This window comes from Chenopodium quinoa, unplaced genomic scaffold (genome assembly GCF_001683475.1).
Source record: "Chenopodium quinoa cultivar QQ74 unplaced genomic scaffold, ASM168347v1, whole genome shotgun sequence".
Lineage (NCBI taxonomy): Eukaryota > Viridiplantae > Streptophyta > Magnoliopsida > Caryophyllales > Amaranthaceae > Chenopodium > Chenopodium quinoa.
In genome coordinates, this window is record NW_018744290.1 from 2,362,201 (window position 1) to 2,380,301 (window position 18,101).

The 18,101-nt window shown below is 34.6% G+C and overlaps 3 protein-coding genes across 3 annotated transcripts; 1 reads left to right on the forward strand and 2 right to left on the reverse strand.

Moving 5' to 3' along the window:
* The first annotated feature begins 3,327 nt into the window (after nt 1-3,327).
* Nucleotides 3,328-8,774, forward strand: LOC110695257 (AP2-like ethylene-responsive transcription factor AIL6). The gene is made up of 9 exons (XM_021872506.1): nt 3,328-3,605; nt 3,713-4,409; nt 4,519-4,601; nt 7,114-7,122; nt 7,252-7,340; nt 7,447-7,520; nt 7,611-7,661; nt 7,759-7,835; nt 7,928-8,774. Exons 1-9 carry the CDS (start codon nt 3,449-3,451, stop codon nt 8,413-8,415), a joined length of 1,725 nt encoding a protein of 574 aa, XP_021728198.1. The 5' UTR covers nt 3,328-3,448; the 3' UTR covers nt 8,416-8,774.
* A 438-nt stretch (nt 8,775-9,212) lies between these two features.
* On the reverse strand, nt 9,213-10,309 carry LOC110695260. The gene has a single exon (XM_021872508.1). The coding sequence runs from the start codon at nt 10,092-10,094 to the stop codon at nt 9,444-9,446; it is 651 nt and encodes a 216-aa protein (XP_021728200.1). The 5' UTR covers nt 10,095-10,309; the 3' UTR covers nt 9,213-9,443.
* Nucleotides 10,310-10,700: 391 nt separating this feature from the next.
* Nucleotides 10,701-17,847, reverse strand: LOC110695258 (receptor-like cytosolic serine/threonine-protein kinase RBK1). The gene is made up of 8 exons (XM_021872507.1): nt 17,132-17,847; nt 16,389-16,934; nt 12,420-12,680; nt 12,138-12,292; nt 11,923-12,002; nt 11,659-11,800; nt 11,344-11,493; nt 10,701-11,251 (listed from the first exon to the last, which is right to left on the reverse strand). The coding sequence occupies exons 1-8, from the start codon at nt 17,142-17,144 to the stop codon at nt 11,093-11,095; spliced, it is 1,506 nt and encodes a 501-aa protein (XP_021728199.1). The 5' UTR covers nt 17,145-17,847; the 3' UTR covers nt 10,701-11,092.
* Between the last annotated feature and the right edge of the window lie 254 nt (nt 17,848-18,101).

Here is an 18,101-nt window from a genome sequence, read left to right on the forward strand (position 1 = left end):
ATTAGTTCATGGAGGTATACATAAGTTGTTACATTAATTTCCGTAGTAATGAGAAGACTATGATGATGAGTCTGATAAAATGCATGAAATTTGGAAGCATGGAAATGGAAATGGAAAACACCAATAGGAAGATAGTTTACAGCAAGGAGAAAGCAACAAAACAAATTGATCAGTTAAAATTTGCCTTTTATTTGTTTCTTTTTCTCTTTTGAATCTTGACTATTCATGCACTTTCTCAACTGCGGAGATAAGATTAACAACAAAAGGGTGATAAAGAGGTATGCATGAAAGACAAGTGTATTTTGTTGAATTATCCCCAAAACACCGGGACACATTCATTTTTTGTCATTTTAACTCAAATAAAGGTATGGAAAATATTCAAATAGGAAGCACTAAGTTTCACTTGTGAAAAAAAAAAAAAAAAAAACTTGTATTTGTTTCAGCAAATATGCATGCTTTGATTTTCACTTAAAAGGAGAAATCATGGAGTTTTTATAATCAATAAATTGATCAATTAATAACAATAAACACACTGAAATAAGCACATTAAAATACCTCATTCTATTAAAAATCGGACGTATATTAATTAAGAAGTTCAATTTACACTTGCTATTTGCTCGAATTATAGAGTTGAATGAATTTGAACAAGGTATTACAAGCTAGTAGGAGGTTAATAGGAGGGGAAGGGTAGCTCAGAGCAAGAAGCTAAGATATGTATTTGTCTCTAGCTTGACAAATGCGGAGTATTTTAAAATGCTGAGAACATTATAATTTAAATAAAAACAGTAGTATGGTATTTTGTACATAAACCGAATATAATCAAAGGAGTAATTGATATCGATGATGATGAGCAAACAATATTTGGAACATTGAGATATGTATAACCATTATGCGATTTACCAAGTTTAAAAATGATGCTAAACTATCTTTTAGGGTTACAATGGAGAGAATAATTGTTCATGAATTATTGATAATTTGTTATAATTTTTCTGAAAACAAACAAATTAATCCATTACACTTACACGTGTCAATTACATGCCAAAATAATTCACGGTGTAGTTATCATAATATATATGTCAAGTCAAACAAAAAACTATCTATACTATTACATATTGATTTACTTCCATACTAATGTTCTTTAAGTTTTGTTTTGTTTTTTTTTTTTCCTTGATCTACAATCATTTAAAGATGAAGCTTTTCTCCCATTAAATGACTATTCCACCAATAACATTTTTGATCTCTAATCATCAGTTCATCACTCATTAGCTAGTTATCACATATGAAGTACAATAAAATAATACAATTAAAATTGTTGATGATAATAACCTGTATAGTTTATTTTTCAAGTAGTAATTTATTCACCATATTCACCTAAACAAGCTTTAATTAACCTCAAATTGTTTATCTTATTACCATTAGATTATAAAAAAAAAACATTTTAAAAAAAAAAAAAAGGTAAAGGGGGAAGAGAAAGCAAACAAAGTCTCCGATTACCGCCAGAGCCCGGATCTTTCGGGACCTTGTTTGTTTAAGACAAAACTTCTGCCCCCCTCTCTCCCTCACTAGCTAAAAAGCCACACCTCCTCCCTCCCCCTTTTGTTTAATCTAACCCAAACCCAACTTACCTTCACAAATTAAATTAAATTAAATAGTCGTTTTAACATTTTTAATCACATCTCCTCAAATCTTTGATCCTTAATAAAATTTACACACTCACTTTTTTTTTTTTTTTTTCCTTTCTAACTACCCATAATACAATTTGAGTAAGGCCTCGTTCACTTCACCTTATTTTTGCTGAATTGAAATTATTTTTACTAAACTGATATTATTTTTGCTGAACTTATTTAAATAATGTTTTTTTTAATATACATTGAGATTAATCCTACGATGAATTACACAATAACAATGATTTTTTTATATATTTAGAAAAAACATCTAGTCAAAATTACTATTGCGAATGATGATTTTTTAATATCCAATTACTATTTTTTCTAATTTCTATTAAAGTTAAATTGTTGCAAGTATTTGAGAAAGGACGAATGTAAGAGTGAAATAGATACATGATCTAAAAATTAGTCATACATGTCATAATCATGTTAATTTTAAAAACTAATTACATGTCATGGATTAATTATTTTGGCTCACCTAAACATAATTTGCAGCCCGCTTTAATCTTCATTTTTACTGTTGACCCACAATCACCTTTATGCAAATTAAAAATAACAATTTTATTAAATTTGAAAAACAAATTGATCATACATAATAACATAAATGAAACTTAAAATATGAATACATATATAATGGAATGAAAAGTAGAAAGGAACTTACTATTTTCAACAGGGTGATGGGTCTATGAACAATTAATTTCCCTTTATAAAAACACTAATCTTTCATAAAAAAAAAATAATAATAAAAAAAAACACTAATTTTGGGTTTAGCATCCTGTATTTACATTTTTAAAATGTGTTGAAGTGACACCTTTGTAAATTAGAAAACACTTTTTTCACACAATTTTTTTTAAAATAATAGTTAAACTTAAATCTACACTTAGTTTGAAAAATGTTAGTTTTTTTTTTTTTTTTTTTTTTTTTTTTTTTTTTGTAAAGGCATGATCAATTTTCATGTATAAAGTTAGTTTCAAAATTAAGGTATTTGTAAAGGCATGATCAATTTTTATGTATAAAGTTTCGAAAATTAAGGTGTAAATCAGACTAGTTTAGATAAATCAAGTTAAGACATACAAAGTATAAGTTAAGAAAATTCAAAGAAAATAAATTTAGACAAACTAAAACAAATTTAAATAAACTTAAAAAAAGTTAAATTAGTTTAAACTCGGTATATTAAAATAAGTTTAGATAAAATAAGATGAAAAAAACAAAGGGGGATAATATAAAAGTAATAAACCCCGAAAATGAATTGAGTCACATACATAATCTCTCACTCATGTTGGTTATGCAACGTATGTGCGTGTGTATCTGTCTCTCTGGGCTGACGCCGGTTGGCAGCTCAAACCGCCCCTTCACCCCCTTATAACCCTCCACATCTCCCTCTCCTTTTCTCTCTTTCCCTTCTTTCTCTCTCCTCACTACACTCCATTTTCTCTCCTTAATTCCATGCATCACTCCCTTTAAACGCTGTGTTTAATTCAATTCCTTGCATGTTACATTAATTACCCTTCTCCCTTCATCCTTTCCCTCTGACTCACTTATTCACTCCCACCCTTTCGTCATTTATTGTTAAGTTCGTACCTCTTCGTTCATATCGTTTCACACATACTCATCGCCTTATATATATATATATATATATATATATATATATATATATATATATATATATTATTGTCTTCGAAACCCATTACTTTGACTGTAACGGTTTTTGAATGCGAATGTTATAAACAACAATTTGAACATCTTTTTTCGTGTTTATCTAGTTTAAGTTAATCAAATCAATGGCACCAGCTGCCGCAGCAAGTAATAGCAACTGGCTATCGTTTTCTCTTTCTCCTATGGAAATGTTGGCTTCTTCTCATCAAACTCATAATCCTCAGATTCCTATTAATTCCCCTTCTCCTCATCATTACTTTCTCGACCCGTTTTACACCACCGGTACATATTATTATTACTACTGACTCCGTTTCATATTATTATTATTATTATTATTATTATTATTATTATTATTATGATTTTAACAATAATGTTTTTATTTTGGACAGATTGGGGGAATCAGAAAGGAGCAGGAATGGGAATGTACACCGACTATGTGGTGGACCAGCAGATAGACGATAACAACAACCACCACCAACAACACAACAATACGGCGTCGTACAACAACACAGTACCAAAACTGGAAGACTTCTTTGGCGGTGATCATCACCATCAAAATAACAACAACAACAATACGGCGTTGTACAACAGCCAAAACGAGTCAACAACTCAGGACTCATCCTCTCAGTTGACTCACCTCTACGAGCCACACCACCACCACCACCAACAACAAAACTCGGTCGCGGACTACTTCACCAACCAACACCACCACCACCACCACCAACAACAGCAGGATCTGAAAGCCATGGCTTCTTCAGGCGGGTACCAAGGTGCATTTTCTGGTAACTCGGGTTCTGAAGTCGATGACTCTGCTGCGACTCATCTTGGGGCGGAGTTTCTCGGTCATTCTATTGAGTCCACTCACACCGACTTGGTTCCGAGTTTTGCTGCTGCTACTACTACTACTAATAATAATCTTAATAACAATAGTAGTAATAGCAACAATGGTGGGAATTTGTCGCTTTCTGTAGTTCCGCAAAATACAGAAAAATCAATTGTTGCTGTTGCTGCTGATTCTGATAATAGTATTAAAAAGATTTCTGATACTTTTGGTCAAAGGACCTCCATTTACAGAGGTGTTACTAGGTAATTAACCTTTTTTTTCTTCATATTATTAAATTTTAAATTTTTAATTTCATGTTTAAATTGCAAATGGTAATTTTTTTTTAATTATTATTATTTTAAAAAATAATAGGCATAGATGGACTGGAAGATATGAAGCACATCTATGGGATAACAGCTGTAGAAGAGAAGGGCAAGCAAGAAAAGGGCGTCAAGGTAATTAACCTCAGTTCATTTCATTAATCTTATTATTATTATTTTAATCTTTCTTCAAGTAGTCAAGTACAAAGTAATTATTATTGGTTTATGTATTAATTTATTAAACTACTAGCCTTTGATGTCGCTGATTAAATATGTGGAGTATTTTGTACTTCCTCTGTTTCTTTTTTTTTACTTGACCTGTTTCTTTTATCACGCTTGTCAATGCAAAACTTTAACGATCAATAACTTTAATTTTTCATAAGTAAAAGTTATATATTATGATAGTACTTATCGAGACGAATTCAAAAAAATACCACATGAATATATTTTTCCTTACATATTATTCACAAAAGACAGTCAAAGGAGGGGTAGTGAATATTGTAAAAGTCAAAGAGGTTCTAGTAAAAAAGAACGGAGTAAGTATCTATTTTTCCTATAGACCGTGTCAAGGTTTACGGAGTATTGGAGTGATGTTTAGTGTTTATTTTTTCCAAAACTTGCTCGTAATAGTGCATTAATATTTTACATTAGCAAATAATAGTGCATTAATTATCTAGATGATGGGTAATAAGGAATGAACTACATCTGTTAAGTGGTCAAATAATAGGGACAAATTAGTAATTATTTCGTTTTACTGGTATATAATTGGCTTTAAAGGTTATGCTCATGGATTAAGCACAAGTTAATTATTGTAACAGTATTCAAAGCTGACCAATAATGCATACTAATTATTACGGAATACGTTATTACATTGGTATTTTGAGGTGACAAAATAATAACATTTGACGGAGGGAGTAGATGCATGCAAATTTGAATTAAATTGATTATCAAGTGATTGAACATAAAGATGCATGCAATAATAACAAGAGATTAAAAATTGAATGTGGAGTACAAATTCAAAATCTAAATGAATGACTAATTTAATTAGTACTGTAGTAGAATCTAGTGAGAAGGGATCTAAAAATGAAAAAAAAAAACTAAAGGTTAAAGCCTTTATTTAAATAACAGTAGAAAATTATGATTGATTTGATGTAAGTGGTAGCGTAGGTGTGTATATGAGTATTGTACTAGTAATCTAGTATTACTACTAGTACTGCTACACAGTCTGAGTCTGAGTCCTTGCTTTCATTTCACTGTGTAACTCGTCAGTCGGAAATATGCCGCCATTTTGCTACTCTCTGCTTTCATCTGGGTCTTGCTTTCTTTCATTTCTGTCTTCTCTATCCTCTTGTTTTTCTTTTATTTCTCTCTCCTCTTTTTATTTTTTTTAAATTTTTTTTCCCTTTATTTTGGGTATTTTGCTTTGGTGGTGTTTTGGTCAGGCCGAAAGTAAAAGTTGTAACCTAAAGTTGTATACGTGCCAGCTGCTACATTTTATGTACATGTTGCTTGTGTTATTGTGTACCATTTTGCAATACAATGACTCTTGTGTACTACTTGTACCACGTAAAAACCTGTTACTTGGTGAGTTACTGATAAAACCCGTAACTTGTATAGTGTATTCCCTCTGTGTAAAACTTGCAATGGTTTGTGGTCGGATATTTCAGATGTGCTAACGTTATTGAGCGTGGTGATGAGGGTGTGAATTCCGGACTTATGTAAAAGGGTATTTTGGTAAAATTAATGTATTGATTATCGATTGAAGGAGGAATGTATCTTTATACATTTAAAGAAAATGAAAAGGACCTCCAAATTTGGTTTAAGGGCTAAAATTAGTTTCACAGTAACTGAGAATCTGAGATATGTTAGTGTGATACTGATTTCGTTGTAATCTAAAGTTTCAAAATTTTGTGACTCGATTGCGATGGGACCGAAGAGTGGTTCCACATGTAAAAAAAAGAGAAGCAAAAAAAACAGTTGTGGTGGCAAAAGTTTTTACAAGGCCAGCCTAGCCGTGGCGCTTTTTGTCATTCACTTTCTTACACCAAAGTCTGAACACAAACTGCTAAAATTTCACCCTCCTTACCTTCCCTCCACTTCTTTGCTTTATTAAATTTTTTCCCTCACTTTATTATTCTCATGCACCGTTTGGATTGAGGCAGTCCAATGTGTAGGTTTGACCAAGCCACCAATTTGTCCTGCACTAAAAAAACACTAGCCCTCAATTTAGGCCGCAACTTTTCTGTAGTTTATACACTGTTTACTATAATTTACTTGTTAATACTTTGGTGGGGTGGTTAAATAATTTGTTGCTGATTTCATTTTTTGCTGAACTTGGTCTGTGGTGTTTGAGACAGTATGACAAAGTTGGTTATACGTGCCGCGAATTTGTAGTTAGTTGACTTAGTTCCTGTTGCACTGCTTAATATAATAGAAACGGTGCAATTATTTTATGGATGGAAATGTAATTGTTGCAATTTATCTGTATTATTATGAGTATGACTTCTGAGTTAGCTGCTTAAACTTTTCTATTGTCTGGATTGTATGTGTGGTTGCTACAAAAGTTTATTTAGATGTTAACACTCTGTTTTCCTTTATTTGACATGGTTCGCGGAACTTTTGATGATCGGCTTTCCATATATTGCAGTCTATTTAGGTGAGTTATTATATCAGTGTGTTATCATTGACTGCTTCATTCCAGATTATTTGATGAAGTTTTGAAAAATGGCAGAGCATGTTAATAAGATAAGCAAACTGATAGAAAATTTTGTGCATTATGGTCCAGGTGGGTATGATAAAGAAGAAAAGGCAGCTAGGTCATACGACTTGGCAGCTCTTAAGTACTGGGGCCCCACTGCCACCACCAACTTCCCGGTAATTTGCAATTTGAATTCAAGCTATACTAATTATACTTAACTAAAAAGTTACTCGAACTTGTCAAAAATTCTGATTACTGATGTAATTTCTCGTGTTTATGTAGATATCTAATTATTCTACAGAATTAGAGGATATGAAACATGTGACTAAGCAAGAATTCATTGCTTCACTCAGAAGGTTGGTCTCTAACCATCTTTTGTTGTTGATTTCGATGTTGATTATACAATTAGCATTCCTGACGTGGTTTTATTGTTTAAATTTTTGTAGGAAAAGTAGTGGTTTCTCTAGGGGTGCATCTATTTATCGGGGTGTCACAAGGTACATTCACTAGTAATGTATTTCTGCGTTATGTAACATTATGCTTGCTATGTTCTCAGCTACTTGACAAAATATATAAATGGTCTTTGATATGCAGGCATCATCAGCAAGGGAGATGGCAAGCTAGGATAGGCCGTGTTGCTGGCAACAAAGATTTGTATCTTGGAACATTTGGTAAGTTACCATCCCTTTTGCGTGCCATACTCTTTTTAATCTCCCTTAACTTATTGAAGAATCTAAATCCCTAATTGTGATATTATTGACAGCAACTGAAGAGGAAGCAGCCGAGGCCTATGACATAGCAGCCATCAAATTCAGGGGTGTAAATGCAGTCACCAACTTCGAGATGAATCGCTATGATGTTGAGGCTATCCTTAAAAGCAACCTTCCTATCGGTGGGGCTGCCAAGCGCTTGAAGCTTGCTACAGAGGCAGCTGATCAGAAACCAACACTCAGCCTAAACCAACAATCGCGTTCAAGCAATGGGAGTAGCGGTGGTACAAGCAGCACCATTAACTTTGCTGCCATCCAATCTGTTCCTCCCATTTCATGTGCTGTGCCATATGATGCCGCAACAGCCATCTTCCACCAGAACCTGTTTCATCACCTGAATTCAAATGGTGGATCCCACCAGGCAGTTGCTTCTCCTGAGGCTTATGGTTCGGGTATGGGGATTTCTTCGGTAGCTCCAATGATGTCGCTGATGCCACAGACGCCTGCAGAGTTTTACATATGGCCTCATCAATCATATTAACAAGGTGAATAGGTGATCTACTAACGGGGGTTGAGAGTTTAGAAGGTTTTAGGTATTAGTTCAGCTTAAATTAGTGCTATTGATCAAAGAAAAAGCTAATTTTGAATCCCAGAGATGTCTCTTATTATTAACAGGTTTTCCCTATCGTTCATTCTCAGCTGACCCAACATTGTCTTTTGATCTTAGAATCTGACCCATTTAGCCTCCTAGTGTAGTGACTAGTGATTAACCTTTGACAAGGCTGATGTTATAGAACTCTGGGGTTTCATTTTGAAAGTTGGTAGAAATTAGAGGCAAATACTGGAAATTTTGTGCATGTATAGTTAGCTTTATTTTCAATAGCTGCATCGCGAGATTGATGAAATAGGTCTTGCAGAAATGTCGTCCAGAAAAAGAAAAAAGGAAAAGGTTTATTTTTTTTCGAGTCATTCTTATGGCACATTACATATATTTTTCACCATTACTGTCTTCACTCGCACACCTCAAAGGCTTATACGAACTATATATTCACCATTACTGTCTTCACTCGCACACCTCAAAGGCTCATACATGACAATATGCTTTACCATTACTATCTGCTTGCACACCTCAAAGGCTCATTATTCATATAACACGACTATAATCAATGAACCGCCTTCTCTTAATTCCGATAGCCACATCAATAAATTGCAAGTCCGATAAGTATTTTAAGCAAATCAAGGGCCTAATTTTCTAATTGAGTAACTGTATTAAATTTCAAATTTCAATTTTTAACTCATCCTAAATCAAGCTCTTTAAACAAAGAGGGGAAACAAATGTGCAAATAAGGTTCTAAGGAAATATCAATATCACGGATTAAATCTCCTTTACATCACACTACGTTGCTTTCTACTCCGTAGAATTCTAGTCCAGTTATCAAAAGAAACAAGAAATGGTTATAAGACAAAAATGAGCTGAATAACATACAGAGTACATAGCATTTCTTAGAAAATTTAACAAAATAAATTACAACAACAAGGCCAACGTAACATTGATAGATAACAACTGGATCATGTCGATGAATTCAATCGGCCCAAACCTTCACGGGCCAGAGTGGACTCGGGCTCAATCTTTAGGGCCTCGCGAAAGGCCTCACGAGCCTCATCTTTCATCCCTTTAATCTCATAACACTGGCCCAATAAACAAAACCCCTTTGGATTATCCTGAGTCAGACTCACCGCTTCAACAAGGTCCGATAAGGCCGAGTCAACTCTTCTCCGCCGATTCACCGCCAACTGTAACTCGGCTCGCTTCACCAGTGCATCTCCTTTCTCTCTCCCTAACAGTGATTTCACCGCCGGCGGCGAGAGCGCGGCGTCGAGTGATCGGAGCGCCGACGTACGGCGGCCGAGGACGTCGAGCGCCAAGGCTCGAAGAATCAGCGCGGCGGCGTCACGCGGGAGGAGAGAAATTGCGCGGTCAGCTTCTGCGATTGCGTCTTTGGCTAAGGATTCGGCTGTGGCGCGGTGGCGAGCTGATCTAGCGCGGCTGAGGAGTTGAGCGCCGGTTAGGAAGTGGCGGCTTGATTGGGAGGCGGCGCGGTTGTTGGATCGAAGCTTCGAGAAGGCTTTTTTCGGAAGTTTGTAGATGACGTAGAAGATTGCTAAGGTTAGAGCTAGAATAGCTAGCTGAATCGCTGTTTCCGATGATATGATTTGCATTTTTGGGTTTTGGAAAAAATCAATTTGGTTGCGTCTGATTTGTGAGTGTTCAGGTATGTTATTGTTTAATTATTCACTTTTTGTGGTGCATCGTTGTGATTTGTGATTTTATACATGCTGGATTTCATGGCTTTCTTAGTTTACATCGAGTGTAAACTATAAGTATATCCCACATTTGGGAAAAGTTTTATCATTTAATAAATCGCAACATATTCTGTTTAAGAAGTAATGTTAATTTAATCGTCTCTTAATACTGTTTAAAAGAAAAAATAACCAAGAACTTTGTACTTTAGATACTACATGCTATTAAGGACCATTCGATCATAATAATAAGTCTCTTGCTAGCCCAATTCAAGTTGATTAAACTTGTGTGAGATCCAAAAGTTGAGCACTTATACTTCATACAAAGATATTGTTATTGGGAATTTGGGATTTAGATAATTTTTATTTGAGGATTTCATACGTGCCTTGGCGAAATGAATTTGATTTTCACAAAAGTTTCCAAGAGTTGAGATCAAATTTCGAATCATTGAGCTATTTAGACCTTTTGCCATTAGAATTGCCAACTCTAGTAAACTTGTTGAATTTCTTATTAAGGTTTTAATCAATCTTCTTTGGTTTCTATGGTTTCTATGGTTTGCAAGTTAAGTCATGTTTGTTTCTGGACATAGAAAGGAGAAGTCCAACTTCAGAACAAAAACTCGAAAACCTATTGAACTGTACAGAGCATTTGATTCCCCAAGCTAACCAATACAATATTTGTTTTTCCTCGAGTGAGGAAGTAAGACCTTGAACTTTTCTACTTGATGATAACAGTAGACTTATAATCTCTACTCTTCACAATTGTTGATATTACTTATCTTTACACTCAACATCCTAGGAAGGAAAGCTATATAGCCTAGATGCCAAGCAAATTGTTTGCAGCATCAATGTCATCCCATACAAATAGAAAAATCGAGGGATAACCAAAGACAAAAGGAGGCAGCTTGAGGGACACATCACTCCATGACTAGTTCCTTATGGCGATTGAGATCCTGGAGGTAGTTAGAGCTTGTGTAATCTTCCAAGTCACAGGCGTCCAACATAATTGATCTTTGGGAATTCGACTTCTCCTTTATCTGTTCTGCTCCACCCTCTCCCTGAAGTAGTTCTACAACCTTGATCACAATTTAAAATTAAAGGTCGTTAGTTTTATAATGGATGTAGTAATACACTGAGGGAGGATGAGTATTGGAGAAAAGGCATTTACTTCATTCATGAAAGGGCGTTTGCTTGGTGTATGATGAATGCACATGGAAGCTATTGCCATCATGCGTTTCATTTCCTCGGTATCATAATTGTCCCCCAAATTTGGGTCTGCTATTTCCTTCATGTTGCTTGAGTCAAGGAAAGGTTTTGCCTGATGGGAAAACAGAATTTTCAGAACCTTCAACACATTGGGTTTCAGGTTTAACACTGAAAGTATTTTAGACATTGTTGTAGAGTCAAGTAGTAAAAATCTGTGTTCTTAACTTCCTTCATTCCTTTCTAATAGATTAAGCATTTCAACATTCTGAATACATACCCACATTACAAGGCTTTGTCGACTGGAACCAACAGCAACAGCATGGCGACCTGTTATGATTTCTAGTAATACCACACCATATGCAAATACATCTGTTTTCTCATCAGCAATCCCATGCATGAAATACTCTGGAGACAGATAGCTGAAAAAGAAAGAAAGAAATAGAGGAAGTAGATTAGCCTAAATCTAGTAAACTAAAAGACGAATACACTTGCTTAAATTATACGAAGTATTTTTTAAACTAGAGGGAGTCTATTTGCTTACCCAAATGTGCCCTCAATAGGATACACCACATGGTGAAGCCATTTTTCAGGAAGCCATTTTGCTAGCCCAAAATCAGATATCTGTGTCCAATTTTCAGCCAAAAGCAAGAATAGAACACAAAAAATAAGTTCAATTTGTTAGGTGAAACATGAAGAAGATGAAAAGCTTTTAATCAAACACTTTAAAATAGTTGTTTGTTGAAGATAGATAGTCACCAATGGCTCATAGTCTTCAGCTAGTAGTATATTTGAGGCTTTGATGTCTCGGTGAATTATCCGCCTCTGGCAAGTGTGATGAAGGTAACTCAATCCTTCTGCTACTCCTACAGCTACCTTGAGCCTTGTTGTCCAATCCAAACCTCCTAATGATCCTGCATTTTTTGGGGTTTTTCTCTAGTTACTTTCATTTCTCACTTAGTTTATAAAGTAATGTCTGTAAAACTGTTTGACAGGTCTTGCTTCATATGTGAGGATGAAAAAGATGAACACAAAAGGCACCTTGAAGATAAGACTCAATACTGCCGTTTGGAGCAAATTGGAGGACCAAGTATAGACCGCCTTCAACACTAAATCCAACAAGACTAGCAGTATTAGGATGGTCTACATGGGCAATTATTCCAAGCTCTGATAAGAAATCTGCAGTTCTCTCTTCATCTTCCGTTTCTCCCTTCTTCGTAAGCCTCTTAACAGCTACAATTGTACCATCAGGTAAACATCCCTTGTACACTTCTGCATGCCCCCCTTTCCCTAGCAACCTCCCTGCCAAGGTTTTAGAAAAATATCATTCTTCAGTAATTATGTTTATAATCGTTGAGCTCTGTAATCAGTTTCAGTTAACAATTTTTTTTTTCAGAAAGCTTTTCCATCTAATTCATATTCAAAATTGTTGATAAAAAATCTGATATAATGTGTTCATATTCCTAATCTATCCATTTTAGCCATAATGTTCCTAACGTGATGATGGAACCTCAGTACGTTAGGTAGCGAACCTAGACAGACCCTAGAAAAGCCAGCACGGATCCAGTTAAGGACATGTATATGGTGTTACAACTGTTGTAGCACCATTTACATGTCCCTCCATTCTTAATTATATTGTTAGGTGCGAGTGGGGAGGAGCCGAGGAGGAAAGGAAGGGAAGGGTTTTAGAGTGGCCAGCCCGATAAGGATTAGTCTGACTATTTGTCATTGGGCGCACCTTAGTACTGCCTTATACACCCATTTTAGGTTGTGCTCATCCCTTCAAAGTTGCATTATGTGTTAGGTAAGCCTATTTTTCTGTAGACAAGCATATACTCCATATTATTTTAGTCTTTAATTTTTACTAATGGGCCCTCCATCTTAACAACATTAATCCCTGCTGGTATAATAAGACATAATCTACCCATATTTATCTAACTCAAACCACAGACAAACCAAAGGTTTTTCTTTGCTTGATCCAAGAAACGAAAATGACTTGATAATTAAAGGAAATGAAATGACAATAAAATAAAAAAATCATCTAGCATTATGACTGATGAAGAATGAGTAAATGACCCTAGTTATCACCAAAAATGTCATGAGTTTCTCATCAAACAAAGTTTTGTGTGTCGCTTAGCTTTTGTCAATGTAACAAGTTGAGTAACATAGAGCTACCCATATTGCCGTATTGGTTCAATCAAAGCTTGAAAATAACTTAAAGTTCCAAACGGCGAAAATGACCTAATAACTAAAACGATATGACCCAACCTATGTTTGTCCTTATCCGCACAAACCAAACCTGTAAGGCTGAAAGGCAGATTGACCCAACCTTCTAATGATCAAGTCTTATCTTTATTTGTATAGTTTGTGGTTGTAACAGTGTAACTTATGTAAGGGCCACGTTAAACATGAGCTTGAGATGTGTCATATTTTACCTTTAACAAATAGCAATTGCTGCAACCTAATCCTAGAACAAGGTAGCAAAAGTAGACCGCTGTGGGTCAACTAAAATAGATAGGTAGTTGACCTTTTGTTATAACTCTTTAATTAGTCTTAATGTTTGGCATGAGAATGAGGTCCATAAATAACACTTTATAAAGGATTAAAGGGTACTCCGTACTTGACATGGCTCATGAATAATCAATAATGGACTTATATGCATATGCTGTTTCGAGTATGACTTTTCTCTTAGTTTCATACAATCATACTATTTTAAATTTCCCTACAAAACCAGTCAAATAGATAGGTCTTGTTTGGTAGAATATGATTTTATTTTTATTGATTGTTTGGTAAAGAGTGATTTAATGAACAGATTGTGCTCAACCCTCTAATATATAAAAAGGGAGCTTCATTGGATAAAACATGTCATGTAACTAGCTACTACAATCAGCTCGTTAAAACATAAAACCAGCTACTTAAATCAGTTAACGTAACTAACTTATAGCAACCAACTAACCGCTAATTAATTACCAAACAGAGTCATAATGAGAAAATCGCACACACGTATTGCAATCAATACACCATTTTTCTCTCTGGTTCGTGAGCATTGTCAACCCATTAACCGTGACCCTGTCCTTCTTCGGTTTAATACAGTGTGGTACAGAGTACTAACTACCAAAAAAAGAGGGAAGAAACAAAAAGGCATCAATGCTCGTAAATTTTAGGCAGTAGTTAGGCTTAATTAGAACCTAACACCCTCTTTAAACAACCATGCTGCAACTTTTCCTTCTTTGACAAACGTAGGATCAGAAGCAACCCTGACATAAAGACAAATACTGTGCTAGAGCATGCTTATACTACTATCTTCATTGCAAAATAATAAACCATAATTTATTCTGTTTTATTGGTATGTCAAAGATCATTAATTGTATTCATGTACACTGTACAGTACTATCATATGTTAAATTAATATGCATTGAAGTACATACCTAAAGTTTAAGTTTGTATAAAATTTACTCTACCTAAAGTTGTCGTACAGTTCTTATTTCTCCCATAAACACATATCTTGCTGTCCTGCCCAAGTGTAACTAACGTTTTCCGGCCCTTCTTTTTTGACTTGTTGTGGTTGTTATCGGGTGGAGGTTGGATTAGTTATAACTCTTAATACTTTCTCTGTGTGAGTAAATGTTATATCGACAATAGAAAAAACTTAAGTTATAAGATCGAGTTAGATAAAAATGATACGGTGTATTTCATAGAATTATATCGATCTTATATTATTTGATTTTATATTGTTATATTATTAAGATTTGATCACAAATTAAATGTTGATATGTTTGTTATGAAATAAAGATTATACATAAGGGTTCATTGAGACTTCTGGATTCTAGATAGCTTTAGAATTTCAACATTAAGTGTTATTTCATGTGAATATCTTATGCTTTGTGTCTCTCCATCCTCAAATGAAGGTGGTAATGAGCATTGATAAACATTAATATCTAATATGCTCTTAAATACTCCATTAAGTATGAGTACGTGTACGAGTGTATGCCTAGGTTGGCCAAAATATCCATTAGAAGCGGTCCAATTTGCCGACAGGATCGTACTTACGTACTAGGCATTGCCAACCTACTAGGGTTAGCCTTGATTTCCCTACACAAGGCCAATCATCACTCACCACTCGCGCACTACCACATATAAGCCTTATAAATGAGTAATGTATAGAAACCCATAATTACACACCATTTAAGGTATGTAAGAGCATTCGATCCAAGGTACCAGTTTTAGCTTAGGAGATGGAGTTTCCTCGATAAAACCCCTAGACTCGAAGACCTATGAAGTTATAGAACCATACATCTTTTGTACTCCAAACTATACAAGAATTTATTGGTAATAACTTAATTTGAAATTTCTACTAATACGAGCTTTCAGTCCTTTTCCCTACGCCACTGTCAATGAAGCCGGCCTAAAATTCACAACTTTTCAGGCAGCTTTAATGTTTTTGGTCCCGTAGTCTGTTGGTTAAAGTAAATTACGCACTTAATTATAACTTATTTCAACCTAAATCACTAATTAGGCGCATAAACACACTGCAAGTCACAACTTCCCCTCTATATGGACTGAAACCAGAACCACTAATTAGCCGCACATCATTACGTAAACATACTCAGTTTACGTAACTGATGTAAGTGTACAACCACTTGTATCATGCACTAACCAAAATTGTTTTCTTTTTCTTTATTTATTTAGGGTTCTCCCAAATAAGCACGAGTATAGTCTTAATTGTATACAATAGAAATTGTCTGGCAACATGCTCTACAAAGCAATCCTCATCCTCACAAAATTAATTGATAAGTAACCTTAATCAAATAATTATACATGTTAATAAATTATGATAAATTATTCTTATTTTCCTTTTCTTTTCTTTTTTTCAAAGTTTATCTACCAACATGAGATTCTTGTTAACATAATCATAAAGATAATTTGCGCTAAGAAAAGCAGAACACCAAAACTTTGCTCAATCAAGAAAATGTAAACATTGCTAAAGGTAGAGTTTTTTTAGTTTCATACCAGGACTAAAATGGTCTGTAGCAACAGCAAGCTCTGAATACTTAAAGTTCCTCCAAGAAGGCTTAGCTGCCGATAGAAGACCGCAATCGAAACTATCCTCGGCGCTGCGAATCCTAGCCAATTTCTTGCGCAAGCTCTTCGCGGAGAGATCATAGTTACTAAGCAAATTTATAGTAGTAGTGGATAATCTTCTAACCCCAGATTTCCTCTTCATTATGTCAAAAAATCCCTTAAATTGAATCCCATAAGTCAATGGATTGAATAATGTTGCTCCTCCTCCTTTGCCTCCAGCTCCTCCTCCTCCTCCGCCTCCGCTTTCGCCTTCGTCTGCCTTCTGAGGGGAAGAAGGTTTTTCTGAGGGACTGCAACTGCTGCTGCTGCTACTGCTACTGCTGCTTTTTGGGCTGTCAGAAACAGAGGAACCATCTGAAATTGGAATATCCAGCACTCCTCTTGGAGATGCTTCGCTTGTTTTGATTCCCAGATTTTTGAATGCATCTTCTAATTCTGTTTCTGGGTTTTGTTGGGTTTTATGAATTTCATCCGCTGTAAATCACAACATAAGAAAAAAAAAAAAAAAAAAAAACAAATAAATGTATCAGACGTAAGAAAACAGAGCACCCCTGTTTCTCAGGACAAAATTTTATTATGCAATACATGTATAAACATGCTAGATTTTGATTATATGATTGGTAAAATTGAAAATGGATAATCTTATACACAAAAGATGGGAACTTTCTTACCTGAGACGGTCATTATGGGGAAGATTTATGGGTTCCGGTATCGAAATTCTAAGAGCTCTCTAATCTGCAATGGTTATAACAGAATGCAAAGAGAGCACTTAGAAATGGAGGCTTCCTTAAATTACATTCATATAATTTTCTGGGTTTATTTGGGAGGCCTAGGAAGAGGAAGATTGAAGAAGAAGAAGAAAATAGGAGGAGAAAGAGATCAAGAAAAAAAAAAAAAGGAAGGGAAAATGATGCAAGAGAAAAGGGTATATCTTGTAAGGGTGGTTATTCTGGGGAATAACAGGGGAAGGGAGGGAAAGTAGTTTAGCTTATGATGATTTGGAATAAGTTTTGCTATATATACACTCATTTATATTTATGTTTTTCCATGTTATGGGTTAGGAATTACTAATTTTTCCTCTTTTAAGGTTCACTAAATAAGATTTGGTACTTCTTATTTCATGTGTTTGGTATAGTATTATATTTTCTTGTATAGTATGTTTGCTTGATAAAACATGACACCCAATCTTTTTTTTTATTTTTATTTTTATTATCATTATTAATTTTTCTTACATAAATCTCATTTATACTGGTCTATCTTATCTAACCCCGCGCATAAATAGTAAAGAATGCATTTTGCATCCTATGTTATCTTTCTATACACCTTCATTGGATTTTATTTTTACCCTGATCATAACAATCATTAAGGAACAAATGTGATATTATTCCATATTTTTTGTGGTGTTGAAATAGCTACAAATGACAATGATGTAAACGAGATTCCAGATAAAAAACTCAATAAACTAAATAACATTTATATCCGCTTATGGTAAAATATACTATAGCTACAATTCTTATGTAGTCATCAAAAGTCTTCCTAACATATTCAATCTATATAATCACTAAGTTGTACATAAAATCATTGAGGTACACATTAACAATTACAAAGAATGATATCAAAAATCATTTGGCGTAATAAAAA